Source organism: Oculina patagonica, chromosome 4 (assembly GCF_052425735.1).
Source record: "Oculina patagonica isolate OP01 chromosome 4, crgOcupat, whole genome shotgun sequence".
Lineage (NCBI taxonomy): Eukaryota > Metazoa > Cnidaria > Anthozoa > Scleractinia > Oculinidae > Oculina > Oculina patagonica.
Window position 1 is genome coordinate 57,474,960 of NC_135761.1, and position 22,994 is coordinate 57,497,953.

At 40.0% G+C, this 22,994-nt stretch overlaps 1 protein-coding gene across 1 annotated transcript in view; it reads right to left on the reverse strand.

Annotated features, from left to right (window-relative positions):
- LOC144650844 (uncharacterized) overlaps positions 1-22,994 on the reverse strand; it is a 64,019-nt gene that overhangs the window by 20,562 nt on the left and 20,463 nt on the right. The window contains exons 18-21 of the mRNA XM_078510605.1: positions 20,667-20,873; positions 19,740-19,965; positions 19,435-19,484; positions 18,624-18,774 (exon numbers count right to left, since the gene is read on the reverse strand). Coding sequence (XP_078366731.1) covers positions 18,624-18,774; positions 19,435-19,484; positions 19,740-19,965; positions 20,667-20,873 — 634 coding nt within the window. The remainder of the gene's footprint in view (positions 1-18,623; positions 18,775-19,434; positions 19,485-19,739; positions 19,966-20,666; positions 20,874-22,994) is intronic.

Below are 22,994 nucleotides of genomic sequence, written 5' to 3' on the forward strand. Positions count from 1 at the left end.
CCATTGAGAGGGGGGAGTTATCTGCCTTTACCACCAAAATTGGCAAACAAAAAAGCAGTTATTAACGTGCAAAACAGGGATAACGAATGTTTGAAATGGGCTTTGAGAGCTGCATTATTTCCGCCAAGAGATGGAAAAAATCCGCAAAGAACAAGCAGATACCCAGTTGACGACGGAATAAACTACAATGGAATCGATTTTCCAACGCCTCTAAAGCAGATTGACAGGCTTGAGGCGCAAAACAACAACCTTGCAATAAATGTGTTTGGATGGGAAGACGACTGTGTGATACCTCTCAGAACAAGCAAAAAAGAAAATAGCATTTCCCGTATAAACCTTATGTTAATTGAGTCAGGATTAATTCAGCACTACTGTTTTGTAAAAAGAGTAAGCGCTCTGCTTTACGATCAGACTAAATCACACAACAAAAAACACTTTTGCATGATGTGCTTGACCGGTTTTACAAGAGCAGACTTGCTCGAAAAGCACGAAAAATATTGCAATGGAGTTAACGGCAGGCCAACAAGAATCGAAATGCCGGAAGAGGGGAAAAACACTATTTCTTTTAAAAACTACCACAAACAAATGAAAGCGCCTTTTGTAATTTACGCCGACTTTGAGGCATTGTTAAGAAAGATGCAAGGATGTAAACGCGAAACGGCCGAGGAGCGCCAGAAAAGAAAAGACCTTGGTGAAGAAGTGAAAGACATGAAGCCGAGTTACACAGACAAAACAGAACAGCACGAGGCATGCGGATTTGCTTACACAGTTGTAAGGAGTGATGGTGAACACGAAAAAACATTTGTGTACAGAGGACAAAACGCCGTTGAAGTATTTTTGAACTGTCTTTTAAGTGAAGAAAGAAAAATAAGATATGAATTGTCAAAGCCAAAACCTCTTGTGATGACGGCAAAAGACTGGGTAAACTTCAAAAATGCAACCAATTGCCACATTTGCGAAGAAACGCTAATGAAACAAAACTTTTTGGACTCTTTGCCAGTTTGGATTGGAAACAAAAAGGAGCTTAATTACTTTGGGCAGATGCACAAAAAATGTTATTACAGAAAGGAAAAAGAGGTAAAAAACCTGGATACCGAAACCCACTATAAGCTAAAAAAGCTTGAAAAAGAAACACACAAATTAGCAGCGAAAAACCAAAAAAACTGCTTAGCGTGCCACAAGCCGCTTATCCAGCCGAACTACAAGGATGTGGTAAAAGACCATTGCCACATAACAGGCAAGTTTCGAGGAGCCGCACACAACATTTGTAACTTTATGATGCGAATAGATCCGAAAAAGGTTCAAATACCAGTTGCATTTCACAACCTGAGGGGTTATGATGAACACCATTTAATGCAGGCAATGTCAAAGATTTCAAAAGAGGCACAGAAAGAGGTAAAATGTGTCGCAAACAACATGGAAAAATACATCACATTTTCACTGGGGGGTTTAAGGTTTATTGACAGCTTGAACTTTTTACCTGGGAAGCTTGAAAAACTTGTAGAAGAGATACCAAAGGAGTCATTAAATATAACAAAGGATAACTTAGAATTTGAAGAAAGCGAAGAATGTTTTGAACTTCTTTGCAAAAAGGGAATCTATCCTTACGAATACATGGACTCATGGGGAAGATTTAAAGAAACAAGTTTGCCAGAAAAAGAAAAGTTTTACAGCAAACTTAACGACGAGCACATAACAGATAAAGAGTATGAACATGCGCAAAAAGTGTGGAAAACCTTTGGCTGCCAGACCCTGGGCGACTACCACGATTTGTACGTTAAGACAGACGTGACCCTGTTAGCCGACGTCTTTGAAAGCTTCCGAAAACTCGGTCTTGAGAAGTACGGGTTGGATCCCGCGAATTATTACACGACGCCAGGCCTTTCTTGGGACGCACTCTTGAAAAAGACAGGGGTGGAGCTTGAGTTACTTACAGACTATGAAATGCATCTTTTTGTCGAAAGGGGAATAAGAGGCGGAATTTCGATGGTAAGCAAGAGATATGCAAAGGCGAACAACCCTTATGTTGAGGGATTTGACCCGAGCCAGCCAAAAATATACATAACGTACCTCGATGCGAATAACCTTTACGGGTGGGCAATGAGCAAGCCGCTCCCAAAAAGTGGTTTCAGATGGAAAAAGGTTATGCCAACAGAAAAAGAAATAACGACAAAAAAAGAGTATGCAAAAGCTGGATGGATTTTAGAGGTGGACTTGGAATACCCGAAAGAGCTGCATGACGCCCACAACAGCTATCCATTAGCACCAGAGAAAAAGAAAATAAACAAAGAAATGTTTTCGCCTTACCAAAACAAAACAATAAAAAATCTTGATTTGCACCCGCCAGACACCGAAAAGCTTGTTTTAACTCTTGAAGACAAAACCAATTACGTCGTGCATTACCGAAACTTGCAGTTTTATCTAAAACAGGGAATGAAACTCAAAAAAGTGCACAGGGTCTTAGAGTTTGAACAAGAGGCGTGGATGGAGCCGTACATCCGGATGAACACAGAATTCCGAAAAGAAGCGAAAAGCGACTTTGAAAAGAACTTTTACAAGCTGATGAATAACTCAGTTTTTGGAAAAACAATGGAAAACCTGAGAAACCGTGTAGACATAAGAATAGTGCGCAGCGACGAAACAAAGAAAATAAGAAAATTAGTTGCAAGCCCATTGTATTCAAGACATGTAATGTTTTCAAACGATCTGGTTGGAATAGGCATGCGAAAAAGCAGGCTTTTTCTTAATAAACCGGTCTACACAGGCATGACCATCCTTGACGTAAGCAAGCTATGCATGTATGACTTCTTTTACAACCATCTGAAAAAGGAGTACGGAGAGCGTTGCGAGCTTTTGTATACAGACACAGACAGCCTTTTGCTTGAGATAGAAACAGAAGACGTTTACGCGGACATGGCAAAAAACATTGACAAGTACGACACAAGCGACTACCCAAAAGAGCATTCACTTCATTCAAACGAAAACAAAAAGGTGTTGGGAAAAATGAAAGACGAATGCGCAGGAAAACTAATTTCAGAGTGTGTTTGTTTGAGGCCAAAAATGTATTCAATAATGACAGAAGACAAAAAAAATATAAAAAAAGCAAAGGGGGTAAAAGAGTGTGTGACAAAGAATAAGATAGATCATGAAAACTTCAAAGATACACTTTTTCAAAACAAGGAAAGCTTTCACGAAATGCACATGCTAAGAAGCTATGCCCACGAGATGTATTCAATAGTGGTAAACAAAAAATCGCTGTCGCCTTTTGACTCAAAGCGATGGATAGCGGATGATGGGATACATACAAATGCTTACGGGTATAAGTTTTGCGAAACAAAGCCTACATAAACATAACTTTTAGAGATTTTCTGAGCCCAAGGGGCTCAAGCACTAAGTGCTTGGTGGTAACTGTGTATTTGGAGGAATAACAAGCAATTCTTCACGCACGAAGCCGCGCTTTGGACCATCGTGCAAGTAATAAAGAACTGGCTGATTAGGTTTAGTAACAGACCTTTCAATGCTGTAGACTTTTAATGACCAAATCGGATCTGTAGCCCTTTTTACGCCGCCTTCCAGCTCGCCAGGTTGGTAGAGAAAGCGCACATTAACGAGAGAGGGGAGTTTTTTTTCTTTCTTGCCAACAGGTCTTGTATATTTTGAGGACGGTTTTGACGAAACAGCCTTTTCTTTAATTGCAGCAGCAGGTTTCTTACCAGTAAGACTGGTTACTTCGTTGTTCAGAGCGGCAACAACTTCGGGAAGCCTTTTTACCCACGCTGTCGACCGCTGGCCAGATGGCAGGTTCATCTCGACACCGTACTGATAACCAAACAGGCGCCCTGCCAGTGTTTGATTAAAACGTTCAACAATAGCTTGATCTCTGTGGATATTAACACGCCCGCGTCTAATATAGGTTTTGTGATTTTCCATTTCTTTGGTAACAGCTCCCATGAATTCGCGACCAGGGTCAACTTGCAGCATCTGTGGCCATTTTAGTGCACTTCGCCTGTAAATTGTCTGAAAACCTTTTGCAACCTCAGTTGAATCTTTGGAGGTCAAAGGCTCAGCCTCTTTGAAACGGCTGGCAACGTCAACAACAGTCAGCGCGTATTTGTAAACTTTTCGGCCTCGCGGCAGTTTGTCGTGTGGCAGAAAAAGAAGGTCCGCCTGGTGGACCGCGTTAGGGGTAGAAACATCGAATTTTGGGCGAGGAACGTATCGTGGTGCCGGAAGGTAGATCTGCCAAAGGGCCTGCTTAACTAGCCACTTTTTTGCGGCATCTTCGGAAACCTTGGCAGCCTCGGCTAATTTTTTTATCGCTGCAATTCCCTTCCAGTAGCCCTGGGGGCTATAGTAGACTTTCGAGATTTTCTTCGAAAAGTTTTGCTCCGCAAAAATCTTTGCATCCATGCGTATACAAGAAAAAAAAAGAAACGTTTAAAGAAACCGAAAGGCAGCGTACCCAAGAGCAAGAGCGCCTGCGCCAACGAACATCAGTTCACCTTGTTTCTGCTGCTCGCTTGGCTGATAAAAATCAGAGAACTTGGGTTCTTTCGGAGGAATCATTTGTTTGTCAGGATGTGCCTGGTTGTAGAGTTTGAAAGCGTAGTCTGTGTTCGTAAAGTTTTGTTTCGCTTGCTGTTTGATCTCATTGTTGGTTTCGATCCAGTCGAGAAGCTTCGTGCGGTCGCGAGAGTACTTCGCGTAAGCTGCCTGGTAAGCCTCGAGAGCTTTGTCGTGTCTTTCTTTTTCTTTCAAAGCGGCGTCATCTCCGCCACCCAAAGCTCGAGCAAGATAGTTGCCGCCAATGAAAGCAGCAGCGTTCAAGATAGCTCCGCCAGCCATAATCGCTACGCTTGCCATTGTGTGTTTTTGTTCTTATATTAAGATATTTTTTTTTAATTGGTGGGGAGAATTTTCTGGTCCTCGAGATACTGTTTAAGTGCAACGCTGCCAGCCATGACGGCTGTGAACTTTACATAGTTCATAAAACTGCTGCTTGGGTCGGATGTGAAGTTTTCTTTTACAACTTTTTTGGCAGCCCAGCCGATTCCGGCGGCGAGACCTGTAATGGTGGCGGCATCCATGAGCGTTTTCACGAGCTTGTTGTCAGACATGGTGTTTGTTATAAAATAAAAAATAAATATTTAAATTGAAAAATAATTTTATGAATTCTTTTAATCTCATCAAAGAGTTCTAATAAAAAAAAAGTTAATTGCTGAAGTCAGAAAGTAAAACAGAAATCACTTTCTTAAAAACTTTCGATGGTCAAACCAAGATCATCAACCGCAGAATTAAAGATTTTTTGCATTTCAGCAAACACCGCACATTTTGCTTTTACAATCATCTCTTTTCTTTTTTCTTCATTTTCTATTTTTTCATACTCTTTTAAAAGCGTTCTTAAATCACAATAACACACGTTTAAACTTTGCGCAGATTTTTCAGCAATTGCATAAAAAATTTTTAATTTTTCTGGTTCCAGCCGGTTTAAATAGGCTTTTCCCTCATTCAAAGCAGCTGTTGCTCGTACCTCATCTTTTTCAAAGCATTTTGAAAGCATAGAAAGCACAAAAAAGTTTCCAAAATCCATTGGGACAGACATAGTGTATGTCCTCGTGTCGGTCATCGTGTTTTGTATACTTTAAAAAATCGAATGTTTAAATGAAAATTATTTAATAATTTTTTTAATCCATCGGACGGATTCCTCTTTTTGAGCCATTTTGGTTTGTTGGTTGCGGAATTCTAGAGCCCGTTTGGCGCGTGTCTGAAGAACGCGTTGCAACCCTTCCAATACTTTCTGCTGTAACTGGTGTGTCATTAGTTATAAGAGTTGGCGGAGCTTTAAATGTTGGACTTCTTTTTTCGTTTATAAAGGCTTTTATGTCTTCGCGTTTCACATAAGTTGTAACGGTTGCAACGCCGATACCAAGCAAAGATATCCATTGATTTGTGGTGAGACCGCTTGATTGCGGCTGAGCCTCGGGCGGAGCTGGTTCCGTTACGGCCGGTGGTGTTACACTTCGCTTAGCAGATGCAGATTTCTTTTCCTTTTCTTTTGCAATTATTGCAGCAGCCTCGACAGCAGCTTTTTTCTGTGCTTCACGAGCCTGTTTTGTTTTTTCAGCTGCAAGCTTGCCAGCAGCAACTCGCTTTGGATTTTTGGCAGGCTTTGTTGCTGGAGTTGTTGAAGTAACTTGTTTCTGTTCTTCTTGAGCGATCGGAGTTTGTTCGAGCTCGGCCATTTATAATAAAAAAAAAAATAATATTTAAATAGAAAATTGCTCAGCAAGATTTTTTGCTAAGCAATTGCTAAGCATTGTTCAGTAATTACTTAGCATTTTTTTAGCATTGCTCAGAAAAATCTTCAGTAGTGTTTGTGTCCGCATCTTTGGAAGCGCCTTTGGTTTCGCACAGCGAAGTGTGCGACTTTGTAGCTTCGTTTAAATCAACGTGCTTTGTTGTGATGAGCGCAGCATTTGCAACGGCAAGAAAGCGGCCGCATTTCAAAGCCAGACCGCCTGCCAAAGTGGACAGCTCTTTACTGATAATGTAGTCGTTTTTGAGTTCCTTCTGATAATCATTGACGTTCTTGATATTTACGGCCATACCAACGACTTTAGTAACAAGAAAAATAAAGCTGTCAATCAAGCTGTCGGTTGTTTTGGATCCAACGTATGCCTCATATCTCTTTAAGTACTTTTCAACTTCTTTATCTGTCAAGCGCTTTACCTGCTCGTGTGTCAGTTGCACACCGATTGCTTCTTTGGCTTTTCCTATTGAAACAAGGATTGCAAGCTGTTCACGCAAAGCAGGAATGTCAGGGCCTTGAATGAGTGCCATAGCGCTTTCTGTACTTTCTGGTTCAGCTCCTAGCAGTTCCATTACGGAAGCTAATTCTTGTTCACATGCAGCATCGGGTGAGGTTGTTGCGAACGGGTCAGCCATTTATTACTCTAAAAAATATGTTCAATAAAAAAATTTTGTGCCGTAAGGGTGGCGATGAGAAATGACAAGATGCGAAAACTTATTTTTTTTTAGCTTTAAAATGATTTCTTTGTAATCCTCATTGGCAAGTTCGCCAGCGTAATCCTCAAAGATTGCCTTCGTGGTCTTGGCAGAGGGGGTGTAAAAGAAAACGATTGCCGCAACATTTTCGCGGAATGAGGATGTTATGCTTGTCAATTTTTGAGTTAACACCCATATGCTCAAGCCTGCGTGGCGAGCAGAGAAAGCAAGATTCACCAACTCCCCTGTTCTTCCTTTTACATCTTTCGAAGCAGCACAGTCGTCGAGGATGATAAGCGTGTTCGTACCCTCAAAAAGAAATCTTGAAAGCCTTAACCAAGATTCCACCTCGTGCTGCTCGCAAATTAAAACAAAAAATCGAAGATCTTCCTCAGCAAAGCGATAATAAGTCTTGTTGTGCGCGAACGTCGGGCAGATGAGCACGATGTAGTCAAACTTACCTCGGAAAGGGCCACAAAGCTGATTGACCACGTATCTTGTTTTTCCTGAGTTCGTTGGTCCCACAATGAGGGCGTTGAAGGGTATATTGGCAGGATCCATGCTTCGCTTTGCGAAAGCTATATCAATACTCAACACTTTCTAATTCTTTATTTACAATAGAAAATTGTGCATCAGCGATAGCGAAAATGTAGTATTTGACATTCCCTGATCCTGAGGCTGTTCTCTGTATCTCTAAATTAACGCCATCCTTTGTGTTCACCAAGCGGAGCCCGCTGCCGTGCATGTTGTTGTCGCTCATGGAGCGAAGGTCAATGAAAAGCCCGAACTTTTTTTCTGCATAAAACTTTGTGGCGTTATTAAACATTTTTTGGTCTGCGTTTTTGCCAAAGAACCTGAGAACTTCCTCCCACATGTCTCTTCCTTCAACGCCCTGACTGTACACCTTATTTGGAACGCCATTCACGCTGATTTTTACATTTGTTATGTCAGGGTTAAAGAAAGATTCTGTATCTCTTGCACCTGCGGCGTGGGGTTCAGGAAAAAGAAGTAGAAGTCCCTTCAAGGAGCGCTTTGGGACGTTAATGCTTTCGTTTATTATCGTGTCAGTAGCTTTTTTTACTGTGATCGTTTTGTAATTATGCACATGCTCGTAAAAGAAACTTTTGCCGTTAATGTAAGTGCTTTCTACTTCTCTTGCAAGTTCTTTGTGATAAATAGCCTCGTATTCGAGTTGGATGTCAGTTAGCTCATACCCAAGTTTTGATGGATCTGTTCCTCTTACAACCACATTTGGACTGTTCAGTTTTATCTCGAAGACAAGCTCGTCTGCGAGTGCGCGCGGATAGAACACGCCATGGTCTCTCAAAATCTCGTGATCAAGCGGGATACGATACTTGCTTCCATAAACTTCTGCCAGCTTCTTTTCCGCGTCAACTCCTGATTTTTTTTTGTCACCAGCGTTTGAACGGATTTTGCATAAATCCTCGGACTGGATACCTTCAAGAAACATGTTGCTGCGCTTTTCTACCGGCAGAAAAAGGTCCTCGAAAAGTTTGTAGACGTCGTAAGCGTTCGTATCCTGCAGCGTTTCTCCAGCAAACTTGACCACCATCCTTGAGACAAGCGCCCGGGTGACGTTGTTTACGAGAAAGTTGTTGGGCTCGCCGCTCACCGTCAAGTTGAACACAAGAGCCAGGGAGCCTGGCACGAGAACGACGCCTTCTTCAAGCTTAGGCACAGCAACTCTCAGAATTTCTTCTGGAGACGCTTTATTCGGGTTAAATGTAATGCGATGTCGCACTCTGTCTGCCTTGAGCGCGTTTGGTGTTTTCTCTTCGAACGTTGGTCGGTGTCTTTCGCTCACGACAGCCATTGTATATTTAAATTAAAAAATGTATTTATTTAATATAACATGGCGACAGAAGGTGGCTTTGGTGACAGAGATCCTCTTTTGGAACATACAGGCGACCGTGACGACCGTAATGACAACGATGACAGCGATACAACAGGCCCATTCCAACCTGGAGGGGCATCAACGCCCGGACCTAGTGAAGGAATACCTGGGAGAAGAACCACAATGAATAGGCCGGACGAAACAACAACGATGTTTCCTGAAATCCCCGACGATAGTGCGACAACAACCTTCACTGCTTCGAGTTATCTTGACAAAGAGTTTCCATCAGCTGACAAATCAAAGATTAAATACAAAATAGATGGAAATGGAAGGCTGCAAGTCGGGTTAATTAAACCAGGTAAGCCTTATTATAATTTAACAACCAAAATTCAAGGCAAGGAAGAATACCAGATAAATATAAGACTTCCCAAAGAAGTTTTAAAAGCCCTTGGTCCAAGTCGTCGATTAACTCTTGAAAATGAAATAAGAGGTCTTTCAGAAGGCATCAATAACAACAAAAAAACAGCAGAAGATAACAATGAAAGCCCGGAGGAAAGAAAAAAAGCTAAAGAAAGAGCAAAACTACAAATTGAAAGGCGCACTGATCTACAGAAAGAATTAGATCGGTTGAAAAAAGTAGAGTACGAGCCTGTGATTGGGGTAACAATACCTTTACAAGAATTCCAGCAACACGAAACAGAAAGGCAAGAAAGGGAAGTGGAAATACAACAAGAGAGACAAGAACAAGAAAATATTGCAAACGACGAAAACAGGCCACAAGCAGAAAGACAACAAGCTCGCGAAATAGCTGATAACTTGAATCAAGAAATGAATGAAATAAAAAATGAAAGAGAAGAAGAGATCGAAAGATTGTCTTTAACAGACAAATTAAGAGAAAAGGTAAAAGCGATTTTCAAAAAATATGGCTTCACCGTCACAGCAGTTTTGCTTGCCGTTGGCACGACTATTGGCGTAATTCTGAGTTCTCTCTCAAACGGTTTAAAAGGTTTAGCAAAAGGTGTTGGTGACGGTCTTCAGACACTTGGCAAAAAAATTGCAAGTATTCTGCCGGGCCTCCTTGGCTCGATCGCCAGTTTTGTGTTTCGAACGGCCGGCCAGGTGATCAGCTTCCTCGGCAAGAATGCTTGGCTTTTGATTGTCGGTGTTGCTATCTTTCTTATCGAGCGAGTTACAAAACGAAGCGAGCGCTAAGCTCTAGAGGGAAAACCCGAAGGGTTTCCGGTGCCCCTTGGGCACCCTCAAAGAGCTCGGCTGACTGCAAACGCAACAATAACGGCACCAGCAATAAGGTAGATCTTGTTTTTTTCGTGTGCTGTATCTTCAGTGTCTGGCTTCTGCTTTTCGTCTGTTTTTGTCACAGTACCCGCTGAAGGCGTATGCGGCGCCGGCTCTTTTTTTGCAGCTTTGTGAATCGGGTTTGACGAATGACTTGTTGGTCTATTAACTTTTGATGGCCCACCGCTCATACTTGTTGCGCCCACTTTTTTTGTAGCTTTATTAACCTCATCATTCACTCCTAATTTCATCCCAACAACAGCCTGCTTAAGCTGGTTATTGTAGCCAACAACGCTTTCTGTGTTTATCACCATTCGAGCGGGCATCAGCCAGGCACCTGGGCAGACTGCAAGGTTAAGCCGAACCTTAGCTTCGTCGATGGCTAGTTGGTATCTTTGGACCGACTTTGCCAGATCAGGTTGCCTTATAGCGTCTTCAACCAACACGAGGAACTCACTTTGCGCTTCCTTTGCACGGCCGCCTGTTCCAAGTATGCTACTTCGAACGTTCACCTGCGAACCGAGAATACAGTAGACAAAAGCCTCTATCGACTGGTTTACTCTCGACAAACCTGCCTGAGTAAGCCCTTCAGTGCCGTTAGGACAAAACCAGTCTGCCTGTGCATATGCAGCGTCGTCTGGCTCGATGTATTGAATCAAGTTACCTTTGCTTGCAGTTCCACCTTCATCCGAAAATTTATCGTAATCGGGGTATTTTGCCCCAGAATTTTTCGGACCAATATTTGAGATCCAGATATAAACGTTACCAAGTCCGTGGTTTGCGCCTGTTGTGAAACGGAAATCGCTTGACGGGTCGACACCGAACTCAGCACATATTCTTTTGTACGAAGCCACGTCGTACTTGTTGTCGAACTGGCTAAAAGTGGGGTCGCCTGGCAAGGCGCTTACGCTCTGAATTCCCCCCATCTGAAACAATATTCGCCTTATCGTGAAATAAACGTGAAAAAGGTAAAAATTTCGCACAATCGGTGGCAAGCTGAGAGCTGAGTGCTCTTCATCGAAAATTTCTCGGCTTATACCGCAGCCTGTTGTCGCGCACCATACCGCAAAGTTAAGTTGCTGTGGCCAATAGGCCATATTTTGGCTAGCAAGCCACCTTTTTGACTCTTTTCCTGATGTATGCTTCAGTTTTGTTTTTTGAAAAATCTCTCTTAATTTCGTTGTGAAATATTGGTCTGGTGTGACGTAGATGTTGATTTGGCTGTTAAATATTTTTTTCAAACTCGGTGCGGCTTCGTGAAATCCAACCGCGGGAATTGGCAAAGATGAGCCTTTTGCGCCGCTTGGTGACAGCTGTTGTGGAAAACCGCCTGAAATTTGATTCACCCCCAGTGCTTTTTTCATCTCTGGGCTCCAATATTTGCTGTCAGAGCCAAAAACATTTATCAAATGGCCTTGCCCTGCCTTGTAATAAATGTCTGCCGTTGCTGTGTGGTTGTACGCGAACTCAACCTGTGCAACAAATTTTGTTCGGTCAGCGTTTGGATATTTTGCAAGAAAAGGTTTCCATGCATTGTCTTTTGCCGCTTTAGAAATTGTAGTTGCTTCTGGGGTTTTCATCCACTTCATAAAACCTCTTGTTTTTGCATCCATGGTCCTCTTTTATATTAAACATTTTTTATTTTTATTTAATATAAAAATGGTTGTGCTGACTGTTACCACAAAAGAAAATCCGAACACTGTTTATTTTGACCAGCCTATTCCAAAACCAAGCTATATCCGGCTTTTAAGTTGTTCTCTTTACAACAGCTGGAATAGTTTGGAAAAGGATGGAATAGTTTTTTATAAACAAGTGAACAAGGAAGAGAAGGCGCGTTATATACGGCAAGGAAACTTCTCACTCGATGACATTGGGAGTATTTTTGAAAAAGGATTTCCAGAGAAAAACATGTTTTCTGTAACAAAAGGCATTGCAGGTCGTTCATTGATAATAAAAGCAAAAGAGCCCAATTTAAAAGCTTTTGGACTGAACGAAAGTCTTATTAAGTTCTTTAATTTGCCTGGGTTTGAGAATTACGCAAGTATTGAAAAGGAATTTTTTGAAACAATTGAGGTAAATAATGTTTCAAATCCTAAAAATTACTTCATCAACTGTGACCTTATCGACAAGCAACAAAGCTTGCTAAATGGTAAGTTATCAAGCCTTTTAGCGTTTTTTGACATACGTGGAAAACCGTATGAAAAAGTTTATTACCAAAATACACATTTTAACGTCTTGCGCGACGTTTCTGCTGAAGAAAATGTATCATCTCTGACTCTTTCGATTAGAGATGAGAATGGAAAGCCATTCGATTTTAACGGCACAAATCTTACATATGAGTTGGAATTGAATTAAATTAAATACAAAAATAACTTTTATGTATACGAGGCCATGTCATCTGCTAATGTTCTCCCGAGTGCCCCTGCTTATGGTGATCGCGAGGAAACACAACTTTATCCAAGCCTCCCAACAAATGCCGAGAATTTTCGGCTGACTGAAATAAGTAAAATTGAAAAAGAAATATCCGCTGAAGCTGAGCATTACAGGCTTGTGTTAAAAAAATATAAAAAAGTCCGGAAAGTTATTCACTATTCCGTGGTCTGTCTTGGCGCCGTGACGGCAGCTCTGTCTTCTGGAGCTGTTGCCACTTCACTTACTGGTGTTGGAATTGTTATCGGCGTTCCTGTTGCAGCAGTAGCAGGTATATCTGGCGCAGCTTCCACTGGCCTGTCAGTTATCAACAAAAAGCTTGAACGTAAAGTTAATAAGCACTCAAGAATCCTCGCTCTGGCTGTTGCAAAACATGACTCGATAAACAGCTCTGTCTCACAAGCTCTGAATGATAATCTTGTTTCTGACAAAGAGTTTCAACTGATCACACGAGAAATGCAAAAATATCGCCAACTTAAAGATACTTTACGCTCAAACTTTGCAAAAAAACAAACAAATTCACTCCAGCCAGACATCGGAAAAATTCGGGAAGAAATCAAGAGAGAAGAACGCAAAAGATTGGAAAAAAAACTTCTCGAAAGTGCCACCGACATTTCGAAATAAAATTTCAGTCCAATAAAACATTTTTTCATTTTATAAAAGAATGATTGTCTGCGCTCATCTTGTCGTTTACTTTGTGATGGAAGCATTGTCGTTCGAGTTGCAAAAAAATGTTCGAGACATCACAAGAGAGGTTGTTGTTTGCCTGAACGAGGCAAAATAAAAGGTTAAAGCGTGCTTAAAGTGACTTTCAGCCGAGTCGAAAGGATTAAATCTGAGTGTGCAAAAAATACAATTAAGTTGAAGCGAAAAGCGAGAAATTGCGTGACCCACAGCGGCATGCAAATTTTTTTTTTGTGTTTGCGTGCGTGGGTGACAAAGTCGGGGTATTACCCGAATGATATTTTTAGACGGTGTAATATCATGACTCATCGCCAATGACAAACACCGGCTGTGGTGTTTGTCAAATTCCCTCTCTACGACTGTTTTAATCAGGAGTCTTTTCTTTCAATTTCTGATCTTTTGCAAGTTGATTATCGAATTTTTTGCTTTAGCCGTTTAAAGCTTGATTAACACATCGGCTTGTTTACAATCATGTCGCTTTAGAATATTCTGGACTTCCGGTACGTCACACACACATGCCAAACATGCCGATTCGCCATTGATTTTCAGCGTTTTTAAAAAAATTTTTTTTTCGTGAAAAAAAAAATCACAAGCGAACAGGAATGTGTGGTGCGATTTGGAATGTCCTTTCTATTGTGCGATTTGGAATGTGTTGTATAAGCAAAAATAATTTTACGCAGGATTTTTTTTTTTCACTTCTCTGGTTGTTGAAACAGTTCAATTGAATCTGATCTATCTTATAAAATATTATTTTTTGGCTTTTAGGTTCCAAAATTTGGTTATGGTGTTTGCTTAAAAAATACATCCCTGACGCCATTTCTATTTATCGGTTTATATTCTAAAAATGCACCCATGACGGCATTTCTATAACTGAGCTCTGTCCTCTAAAAACTCCTAAAAAAAAAACAACTAGATTACGTCAAGGGGGTTTTCCGTTTCTTGACAGCAATACACCCACGCAATTAAAGTCATTGTTGTGACTTTCTGTGTTGCTGCAATAATTTATGCACTCACCGGAGCGTGCAAGTCTTGTTTAGCTTGTTAAAACGTTTGCGACAACACTGCTGTCTAATTTTTTTAATTTTTCAATCACCTCGTCTGTTAAAAGGATTGTTATTTGTTTTTCATTTTCTTTAGTTTTTTTGTAGGTTGTAAACGCTTTTCCACGAGATCTTTTCAAGTTTTTCTTTACACTCAAGTTAATTTCTCCAGTTCTCCCTCTTCCCATCTTCGTTTACTCAATAAGAGCATTTGTTCAATAGGAATTATTTCTGGCACAGCAATTAAAGGTTTGTTGTAATTTAATACAATGGCGCCATACAACGATTGGTACACTGTCGGGTCCAGCGAAACTGCTTCAGGAAGTTAGGAATGTGAAAGCCACTCACATTTTCCTCCTTTTTTTTACCATTTCCACGCCTGCTTTCCCGATTTTTTTGTTAGTTTTAACCATGCTTTGCATAAAGATTGCAGCTTTCTTTTTCTTAAGTTTTCTGGGATTAAACGTCTTTTTTTGCAACTCGTTTCGCGAGGGGGGTAAGAAAGGCGTCTTGCGTTCCGCACACACATGTAAATTAGGAGTTGTGGACACAAATTGTGACAAGGAGCGAGGCGAGGCTGGCGAGCCAGGCGAGCCAGGCGAGTCCGAGCGAGTTTTCACAATTAGTGCCACAACTCCTAATTTACATGTGTGTGCAGTAGAAGCAGTTTTGTTGTCGTCTCATAGTAGTTTGCTATCATCGTTATTGTTGTTGTTGTAATTGTGAAGATGGTTGCTGTTCGGCTACAAAATGTTGAAATTGTTTCACATGTCGGTAACTCAAAGTGGAAGGAAAAGGTCGGTTACCGTGATAGAATATTTGTCGATGTGTATCCACGCCCTATGTTAATTCTGATTAAAGCCTGTATCCAGTTCGATAAATTTGCATAAGTCAGTAAAGTTATTTGAAAAAAGCAAGACTGAGGTAATCTAGTGGATTAGACCAGATGACCTAAGCAAGCTTTTTATAAAAACATTATCTTTGAACATCTAAAGGAAGATATAACCAAAATTTCCGGATAGAAATCAAGCTACGGCTATAAATAGCGATTTTTTTTAAAGTGCCTATGAAGTAAAAAATAACTTTGCTCAATTTGCCTGTTTATGTCTTAGTTAGCACGAATATGCGTGTTTAAGCGATCAAAAGCGCTTTTTTCTAGTATTTTTTGAGCCTCGAAGTTTGGATTTCGCAATTTGAAGTGGGTCCTTTTCGCGCGCGGCCAAACGCTCCGGTTTCACCGGAAATGACGTACTTAGTGGTTCTAAAGACACCAGGATTATGGCGTAAAGAGAGCAAAGAGGGCTGGCGAAAGCTATATTTCGGCTTTTGAGTCAAACAAAGGCAATTGCGCAAACGAAACTGCAACAAATACACTTATTTCCTTTGGTGAAGCTTCGCAGAGTAAATGGAAGCGAAATTTCCATGTGTATAGTAGAGCTATTCGTTCTGATGAAAACGCAAGAAGAAACGAATTCTGTTCCGTCGGTAACCTGCGATCAGGCTTTCTTTTTTTTCGCGGCGGAGGGAAGGCGAAAAAAGGAAAGCCTGATACAATTACTTGTGAAGTCGTCTGCCGCCCCCTAATTAAAGTATCTGTCAACGTCGTCGAGAATGTCGGCGATGCCATCAGATAAGCGTGATTAGCGCCTTCAAATTATATTTTTACTCTCACAAACGTGTGTTTGAATGACCCTTTTCAACGAGCTGATCGGATGGTTTTTAAAATTTGTTTTCTGCAAAGGCTGATTTTGTGTAAGGCTCAAATTAGACATTTCAAGGTTGTAGTTTTCGTCACTGGCACGATCGTCTGGCGTCGTCTTTGGTGGTGTGATGTAATAATCTTCGACACCATTGGTGATAGATCACGCTCTTGCCGAATTCCGTCGGTAGCACCGCCAATACATCTTTTCTTTTACAAACTATTCGTCGAATACACTCCCTTTGTTCGTCTTTAAATGTTTTGTGAACAAAACTCTTGAGATATTTTCTAAAAGCTAGAAGAACTCGCTCTCTACTTCATTCCGCTCAACACCCGCCATGATAACAATCATCTACGCGTGATATTTTTGGACCGGAAATTAGATTTGAACTCAATTAGCCAATCAGGATAGAGTTTTAATGTTGCCTTTTGTTTTCTGACCAATCAGAGAAAAGTCCAGATTCTGGACTTTTTACAGACGACTCGACAAGTAATTGTATCAGGCGTTCATTTTTCCGTTGACCCCTCCGCCGCGAGAAAAATAACGCCTGATCGCAGGTTATTCCGTCGGCAGTTCAAGGATCGCTGTTCTCAGCACAAGCTCTTCCTTGTCACAAATGAAACGATAAAGTCATGAAGCGAAGAGGAAATTTATCAAAAGAGTCAGTATCTCTGTAAAGGATATGGTATGGTGTCTCTCTATATTCTGCCCTGACTAGCCGAAGAAAGATTTAGCAGTCGCGCCAGGAGTTTACAATATGTTACACAGCTGGGTACAGAATACGTGTTATTCTTTTATTATGAGACTTCGTTCCTCAAAATTTAATTTGTATGGTTAGTAGATCGTTTTATCATTCGTAAGGTAGCAGTCGTTTCCTTTCCCAAACACTCGAAACGATCGATCGCCAGACGCAAACGAATGCATCTGTGAAAGAAGCAAAAATATGGAATGTAAATTCGACTTTAGCCGGAGTAAGAAATGCTTGTTTGTTTTCAAGTAGCGCGCTTCGAATGTTGTCACTCACGTCTGCAGTTCCGGTAGTATTCTATGGCGAATGCACTGAGATCTCGCAAAATCTTGGACAAATTTTACGGCTGCCTTCGCCGGAATTATTTGCTGCTGCCTCCTCCACAGGCTTTTCTTCTTTCCTTCCCGTGTATCCCTTCGCCCTCGCTTTCCTCAATAATTAACTAACATTTCTCCCAACGATCGCGAGCGACTGGGGACGAGGCAGTATTTGCTGATAAACACGCACTGTAATCAGGATTTATCGTATCCGGATAAAGAAGTCGACGGTTGAAAATATACCGTAGAGCTAACGAACCATAAAGAGCAAAAACTGCAGTTCTGTCTATTCTTGAAGAGGAAATTTTGGTATCGTTCATTGAAGTCAAAAAGTGCTAATCTTGAGTTTGAAGAAGTGTTATCTTGCCGTGTTGTCAAGTTTAATTATGTCACTCTCGCGCTTCGGAGAAATATGTCAGTCCACTGTACTTTCCCACACAGGAACACAATCGAAATGAAAGCGATCGAGCAACTGATCGCTTCTTGTATTAAAATCACCAAATCGTTATATAATACCGAATAACCACCGGGATAGGCGTACCGTAACCTGAATTTACACATTCGACAAGCAAGCTCGGCGCGGCAAGCAGCGCTCGTGTCAATTCCGAAGCACATTGCGACACTGTGAAACCACTCACAAAATCAAAGCCGTCGATGTATGTGCTTTTGGAAACAATAAAAATTCTAGTTATTCATTTTTTATAGGGAATTTCTCATTTGAATCTGCTTCGCCGAAGTTCGATCGTGCTTGTCGACCAGCGCTTGTGTGAAAGAGCGCTTGATCGGCTTGCACATGTGTTTGCGGCGGTTGGACAGGTCCAACTAGCTACTTCAGTCCATTTAGTGTCACGATATTTCGTTGTGCGATTCATTTCTGCTAGAAACACGCTCTGTCAAGTCAGCAGATGGCAACAAATCGTTCTTGTCGGACAAGATTTCGATTTATCAACGAAAAAGCAGCAACAATCTCAGCTGAAGTAGTGAACTTCACTGTGTATCAACAAAATCTAAGTGTAAACTGATCCGTGGAACCACTAACTACGTCATTCGAGCCAAATTCGTGTCCAGTCTCCAGACCCACTGTTTTGTCTTACCGAGGGCACTTTAGGCGGCAAAAAGTCCGATTTCTCTCTCTTTGACATTATTCTTTTTTTAACTTTTCGGAAAGTAGACATAATAAGCTACCAAAAAAAGCAAAAAAGTTTTTTACTTCATAGGCACTTTAATACGCGCAGATACAACTTGAAAAGTTGTCTTAATTTTTCATGTTGCAATCCACTTCCATCCGCAGCCAAAAGGGCTTATTAACAGTCTCAGTGCTCTGATATAGCAATTTTTGGTAAAAATGGACTATAAGTTTTAGTTATTCCTGCAACATAAATATAAATTTGCCCTGTTCAAAAATCTGGTAAAATCCGCGACAAAGCCCCTTTGAGCTTCAGTGCCATACAGGATAATGTGCGCTGAAATGCCACAAAAAGTTCTGATGTAATTGTAAATAGGAATTCTAAGTGAAGTGTGAAAACAACTCATCCTTCTCATACTGACCTCTGCAGCCTCCTCCTACAAGGCCTTCGCAAATTAGTTTGCTGATAAATCGACGCTTACGTATGTGAAGAGCAAAGTTCTCATTGCGCATGTCCTGTAATTCTCGTCTCTTTCTCCAGCCCTTGAAAAATTTCTTGATGGCTTTGCCAACCTGTTGAAGGTATGTTTACACTTGACATCATTATTTTGTGTTTACGTTAAATTACTCTTATTTTGAGAAGCCCAATTTAAATATTAAGAATTAACTTCCGAAAGCAACAGTTGAGTGTCGTTTTTTTAACAACCTTTTTGCATTTATTATAGTTTGTTTAATATGCCTATTATAATTACAGTAAAAACCCGCAAGTAAGAACCTAACATTTAACAACCTGTTAGGCTAAAACCTGCAAATTAGACCCCGTTTTTATAAACTATTTAGCCTAAAATTTAAAAACAGGTTATTATTTTCTGAAATTGATTAAAAATATGTACTTAAAATTGAAAAAATAAGTTTGGACAAGGCTTTACTGTGCATGTATACAATGTCATGTTTTGAATAAGTGCTTCACTTTTACATAAACACTAGTGTTGTATGCAAATTTTACACAAATAATAGGCCGAATATCATTGAATGTTCTATTAGCAGCAATGTAATTTTTTCTCGGGAAATAAGAACCTACTAGGAACCTAAATAGCTTAAGCTTAAGCTTTTTATGTATCACGAAAACCTTATGACATCAGTCATTCTCTCAAATTAAAAAGTAAATAGACTTTTAAATGAATACGCAGGTTTGTGATTTCTAGTGACAACAATTAATCAATGATAGCTAACCGGAGCTAATGCTTTCCCGATCTTTTTGAAGGTCTTCTTGATCCATTTTCCTAGAGGAGAAAAAAAATAGGTTCTGAGTGGAGACAACAAAAATTTGCAAACCTGTTATTTACTTGACTTTAAAACAAAATCTAATCGTCATAGTCTACAAGAACTGAGAGTAAAAAAGGAAAATAATATACCTAGCTATTTATTATCATAATTATAATCATAGTTACAATTATCGTAATCATAATCATCATCATCATCATTATTATTATAATCAGTGTTAGTTGAACATAAAACACAACACAATCGCGACTTACCAGCAGCATTGACAACGCCCCCGATCCATTTGCCAGCGGCATCCAGAAATCCTTTACAGTTTCGTTCCGCTTGAGCGCACTTGAGCTTTTTACAGTTATCACATTTGAGTGTCATCTTCCTTTTACAATTTTCCTTTTCTCTGATGACAGCATTTCTCGCGTCAGAAAGCTTTCTTTCTGCGGCATCAAAAGCCCCCTTTACAGCTTTGGCTGCAGCGTCTAAGGCCTGGAAGACAATGATTAAAAGATGACAGATTTACGAAATAAATGCTGAAAGAGATGCAATACTATTTTTCAAATAGTAGTGTTCGTAAGCAGGTTATATTAAATTATATTAAAACCTCACAAAAAAGCCTAGAACCTAGAAAGCGAATCAAATAGCAGTTTTGAAATATCGAATAAAAATAAAAGATTTGGATTGCGTAAACGGTTTTACGGATCTGCCTTTTCTCCCTTTTTTTAGCTAAAACTTTCAAACTTGGCCGGTATTATTTATTATCATGAGGTAACATTCATTAGGCGTTTTAAAGAAATCCTTTTTTTAACTTTTAATACGTTTTTTTAACATAATTCCCAGTCCGCTCACGTTTACACAATAGGCTATATTGCACAATCCGCGCATCTTTAAATGCGACTACTGCTCTCCTGACTATTTGGAAATTTGTTTTTTCGGTTTGAATAATAAATTGTAATTTTTATATACATAATGAGTTGCAATGTCACATCGGATTTGCAGACTCCAGCAGAAAGCGATGGGTTTTAATAGACGCAAGTCTTAGCAACGTGTATGTCATGTTAATTTCAGTTATTTGGGTGATAGGACCTATTTTGCGTGAAAAATTAATTAAATAGAACGCAGACTGATTCATTATCCAATTTGTATCATGAACTATTGACTTTGATAAGAGTTATATTTAACTTTCTTACGTTGTTTATTCCACTCAAGTCCACTGTAACTCTGACATAGAACGAGGCACCAGCGAAACTCAAGCTGTAGCTTGCAGACAAAAACAATTCAGCTTTGATGAGGTTCAGGAAATTTCCTCGGATCAGCAATTCCATCCGCGATATAGTCATGTTTAACCGGCAGTAAGTGGAAATTCCCAGAAGCTCTGCGTACCCCTCTATGTATGCCTGCATGAAAGAGTATTCTGTTATAGGCATAATAAATTATGACAGCCTTGGCCAAGCGGTAACGCAAGTGAACACAAGAAGTCGCAAGTTTACCTTGCGTACAGACTTGCGTTGGGTGGCCAAACGGCAAAATTTACGCGCAAATGCACGCAAGTTTGCAAAAAGTCATTTAAAATGCTGCGAGGTGCAATTCAGTTTTTGAATAAACTGCAAAAAAAGCGTTGACTTGCGATGGGTGGCCAAACAGTGAAAGAATTGCGTTAACTTAAGTGCAAATTTCATCTCTACCAAAGTGGACGAAAGTCAACGCAAGTGCACAAGTGGACGTTGGTCAGGACTTAAAGGGGCTTTGTCACGGATTTAAGCTTTTTTTAGCAGGCAAAATTTTTATTTGTCTCGAAGAAAACCTAACAATAATGATTCATTTTTATTAACAAAAACTGTAAACAAGCGTCTTTGGCCGGGGTCTTTTGCTGCGAATGACTTGGATTAAGGTGGCTCGATCGGATTTTTGAGTGACGATACCTTTCATCTTTGAGCAACTTGTACGCCACCGTAAACAATACGACTGAAAATCGATCAGCACAGCTGTACTAAAGAAAGATGAAAGTTTCGAATGAGATGAGTTTCATCGAAATCGGAGTAACCATAGCAACAAAATGACGTCACCACCCATATTACACGAGACCGATTTTCTTGTAATAGAGGGATAATTTTGAGAAAAAAGGCTTCTAGATCTTGGACTTGACATAGCTTTCTCAAGGTCTGCGAAATTTGAAGAATTTCTATGAGAGGGTTTCGAGAAAATTTTGGATGAAGTTTTTAGGTGCTAAAATACAACAAAAACAAAGCAGTCTTAATACATTATTGAGAAAACGTTCACAAGGCCCGATCAAGTATCATTTTGGCCTTAAGTGAATCTTGTACTATCTAATTACCTTGGGAGAAAATCTCAGAGAAATCGTTTCATTTGATTTCTTGAAACATCGGCTTGAATATGAACTGGTATGAAGTGTTATTTCGCTCTTTTATCGAAAAAGGGCCTTCGCTTACTAAAATGATCGCAAAATAAAAAGCGCTCGATAGAATTTTTTTAAACTTGGCAGTCAAAAAGAAGAATAAGTTTGTAATGAAATGTCTGATTTTCAAAATAATTGAAACATTTTAAGGCAGTTAATTCAAAGCCTTAATTCAGGTAAACATTGTGCTGTTTTTCACCCTACATCGGATCGCTGCCTCATTATATGTGTCCATTGTCTCAAGCCGCGTGCATTTGTAAATTCCAGTAGATCACGAATCACTAATTATTTATTACTGGAGATTTTTATGACAATTCTGCCTTGGCCTTGAAACTATTAGGAGACTGAAGATAATACAAGTGCTTTACTAGCCTATTCCTCGTTGTTATTGTATTTTGGCTTGTTAAATTAGCTTGTTTCTGTGCAGTTTTCGGACAACAAGCAGCTGTTATACATATTCAAGATGTGCTGAAATTTACAATTGCACGGGGCACGACACAATAGAGACTTATAATGAGGCAGAGATCCGATGTAGGGTGAAATACAGCGCAATGTTTACCTGAGTTAAGGCTTTAAATAAACTGCCTAACAATGTTTCAATTATTTTGAAAATCGGACATTTCATTACAAACTCATTCTTCTTTTTGACTGCCAAGTTTAAAAAAATTCTATCGAGCGCTTTTTATTTTGCGATCATTTTAGTAAGCGAAGGCCCTTTTTCGATAAAAGAGCGAAATAACACTTCATACCAGTTCATATTCAAGCCGATGTTTCAAGAAATCAAATGAAACGATTTCTCTGGGATTTTCTCTCAAAGTAGTTGGATAGTACAAGATTCACTTAAGGCCAAAATGTTACTTGATCGGGCCTTGTGAACGTTTTCTCAATAATGTATTAAGACTGCTTTGTTTTCGTTGTATTTTAGCACATAAAAACTTCATCCAAAATTTTCTCGAAAACCCTCTCATAAAAATTCTTCAAATTTTGCAGACCTTTAGAAAACTATGTCAAGTCCAAGATCTAGAAGCCTTTTTTCAAAATTATCCCTCTATTACAAGAAAATCGGTCTCGTGTAATATGGGTGGTGACGTCATTTTGTTGC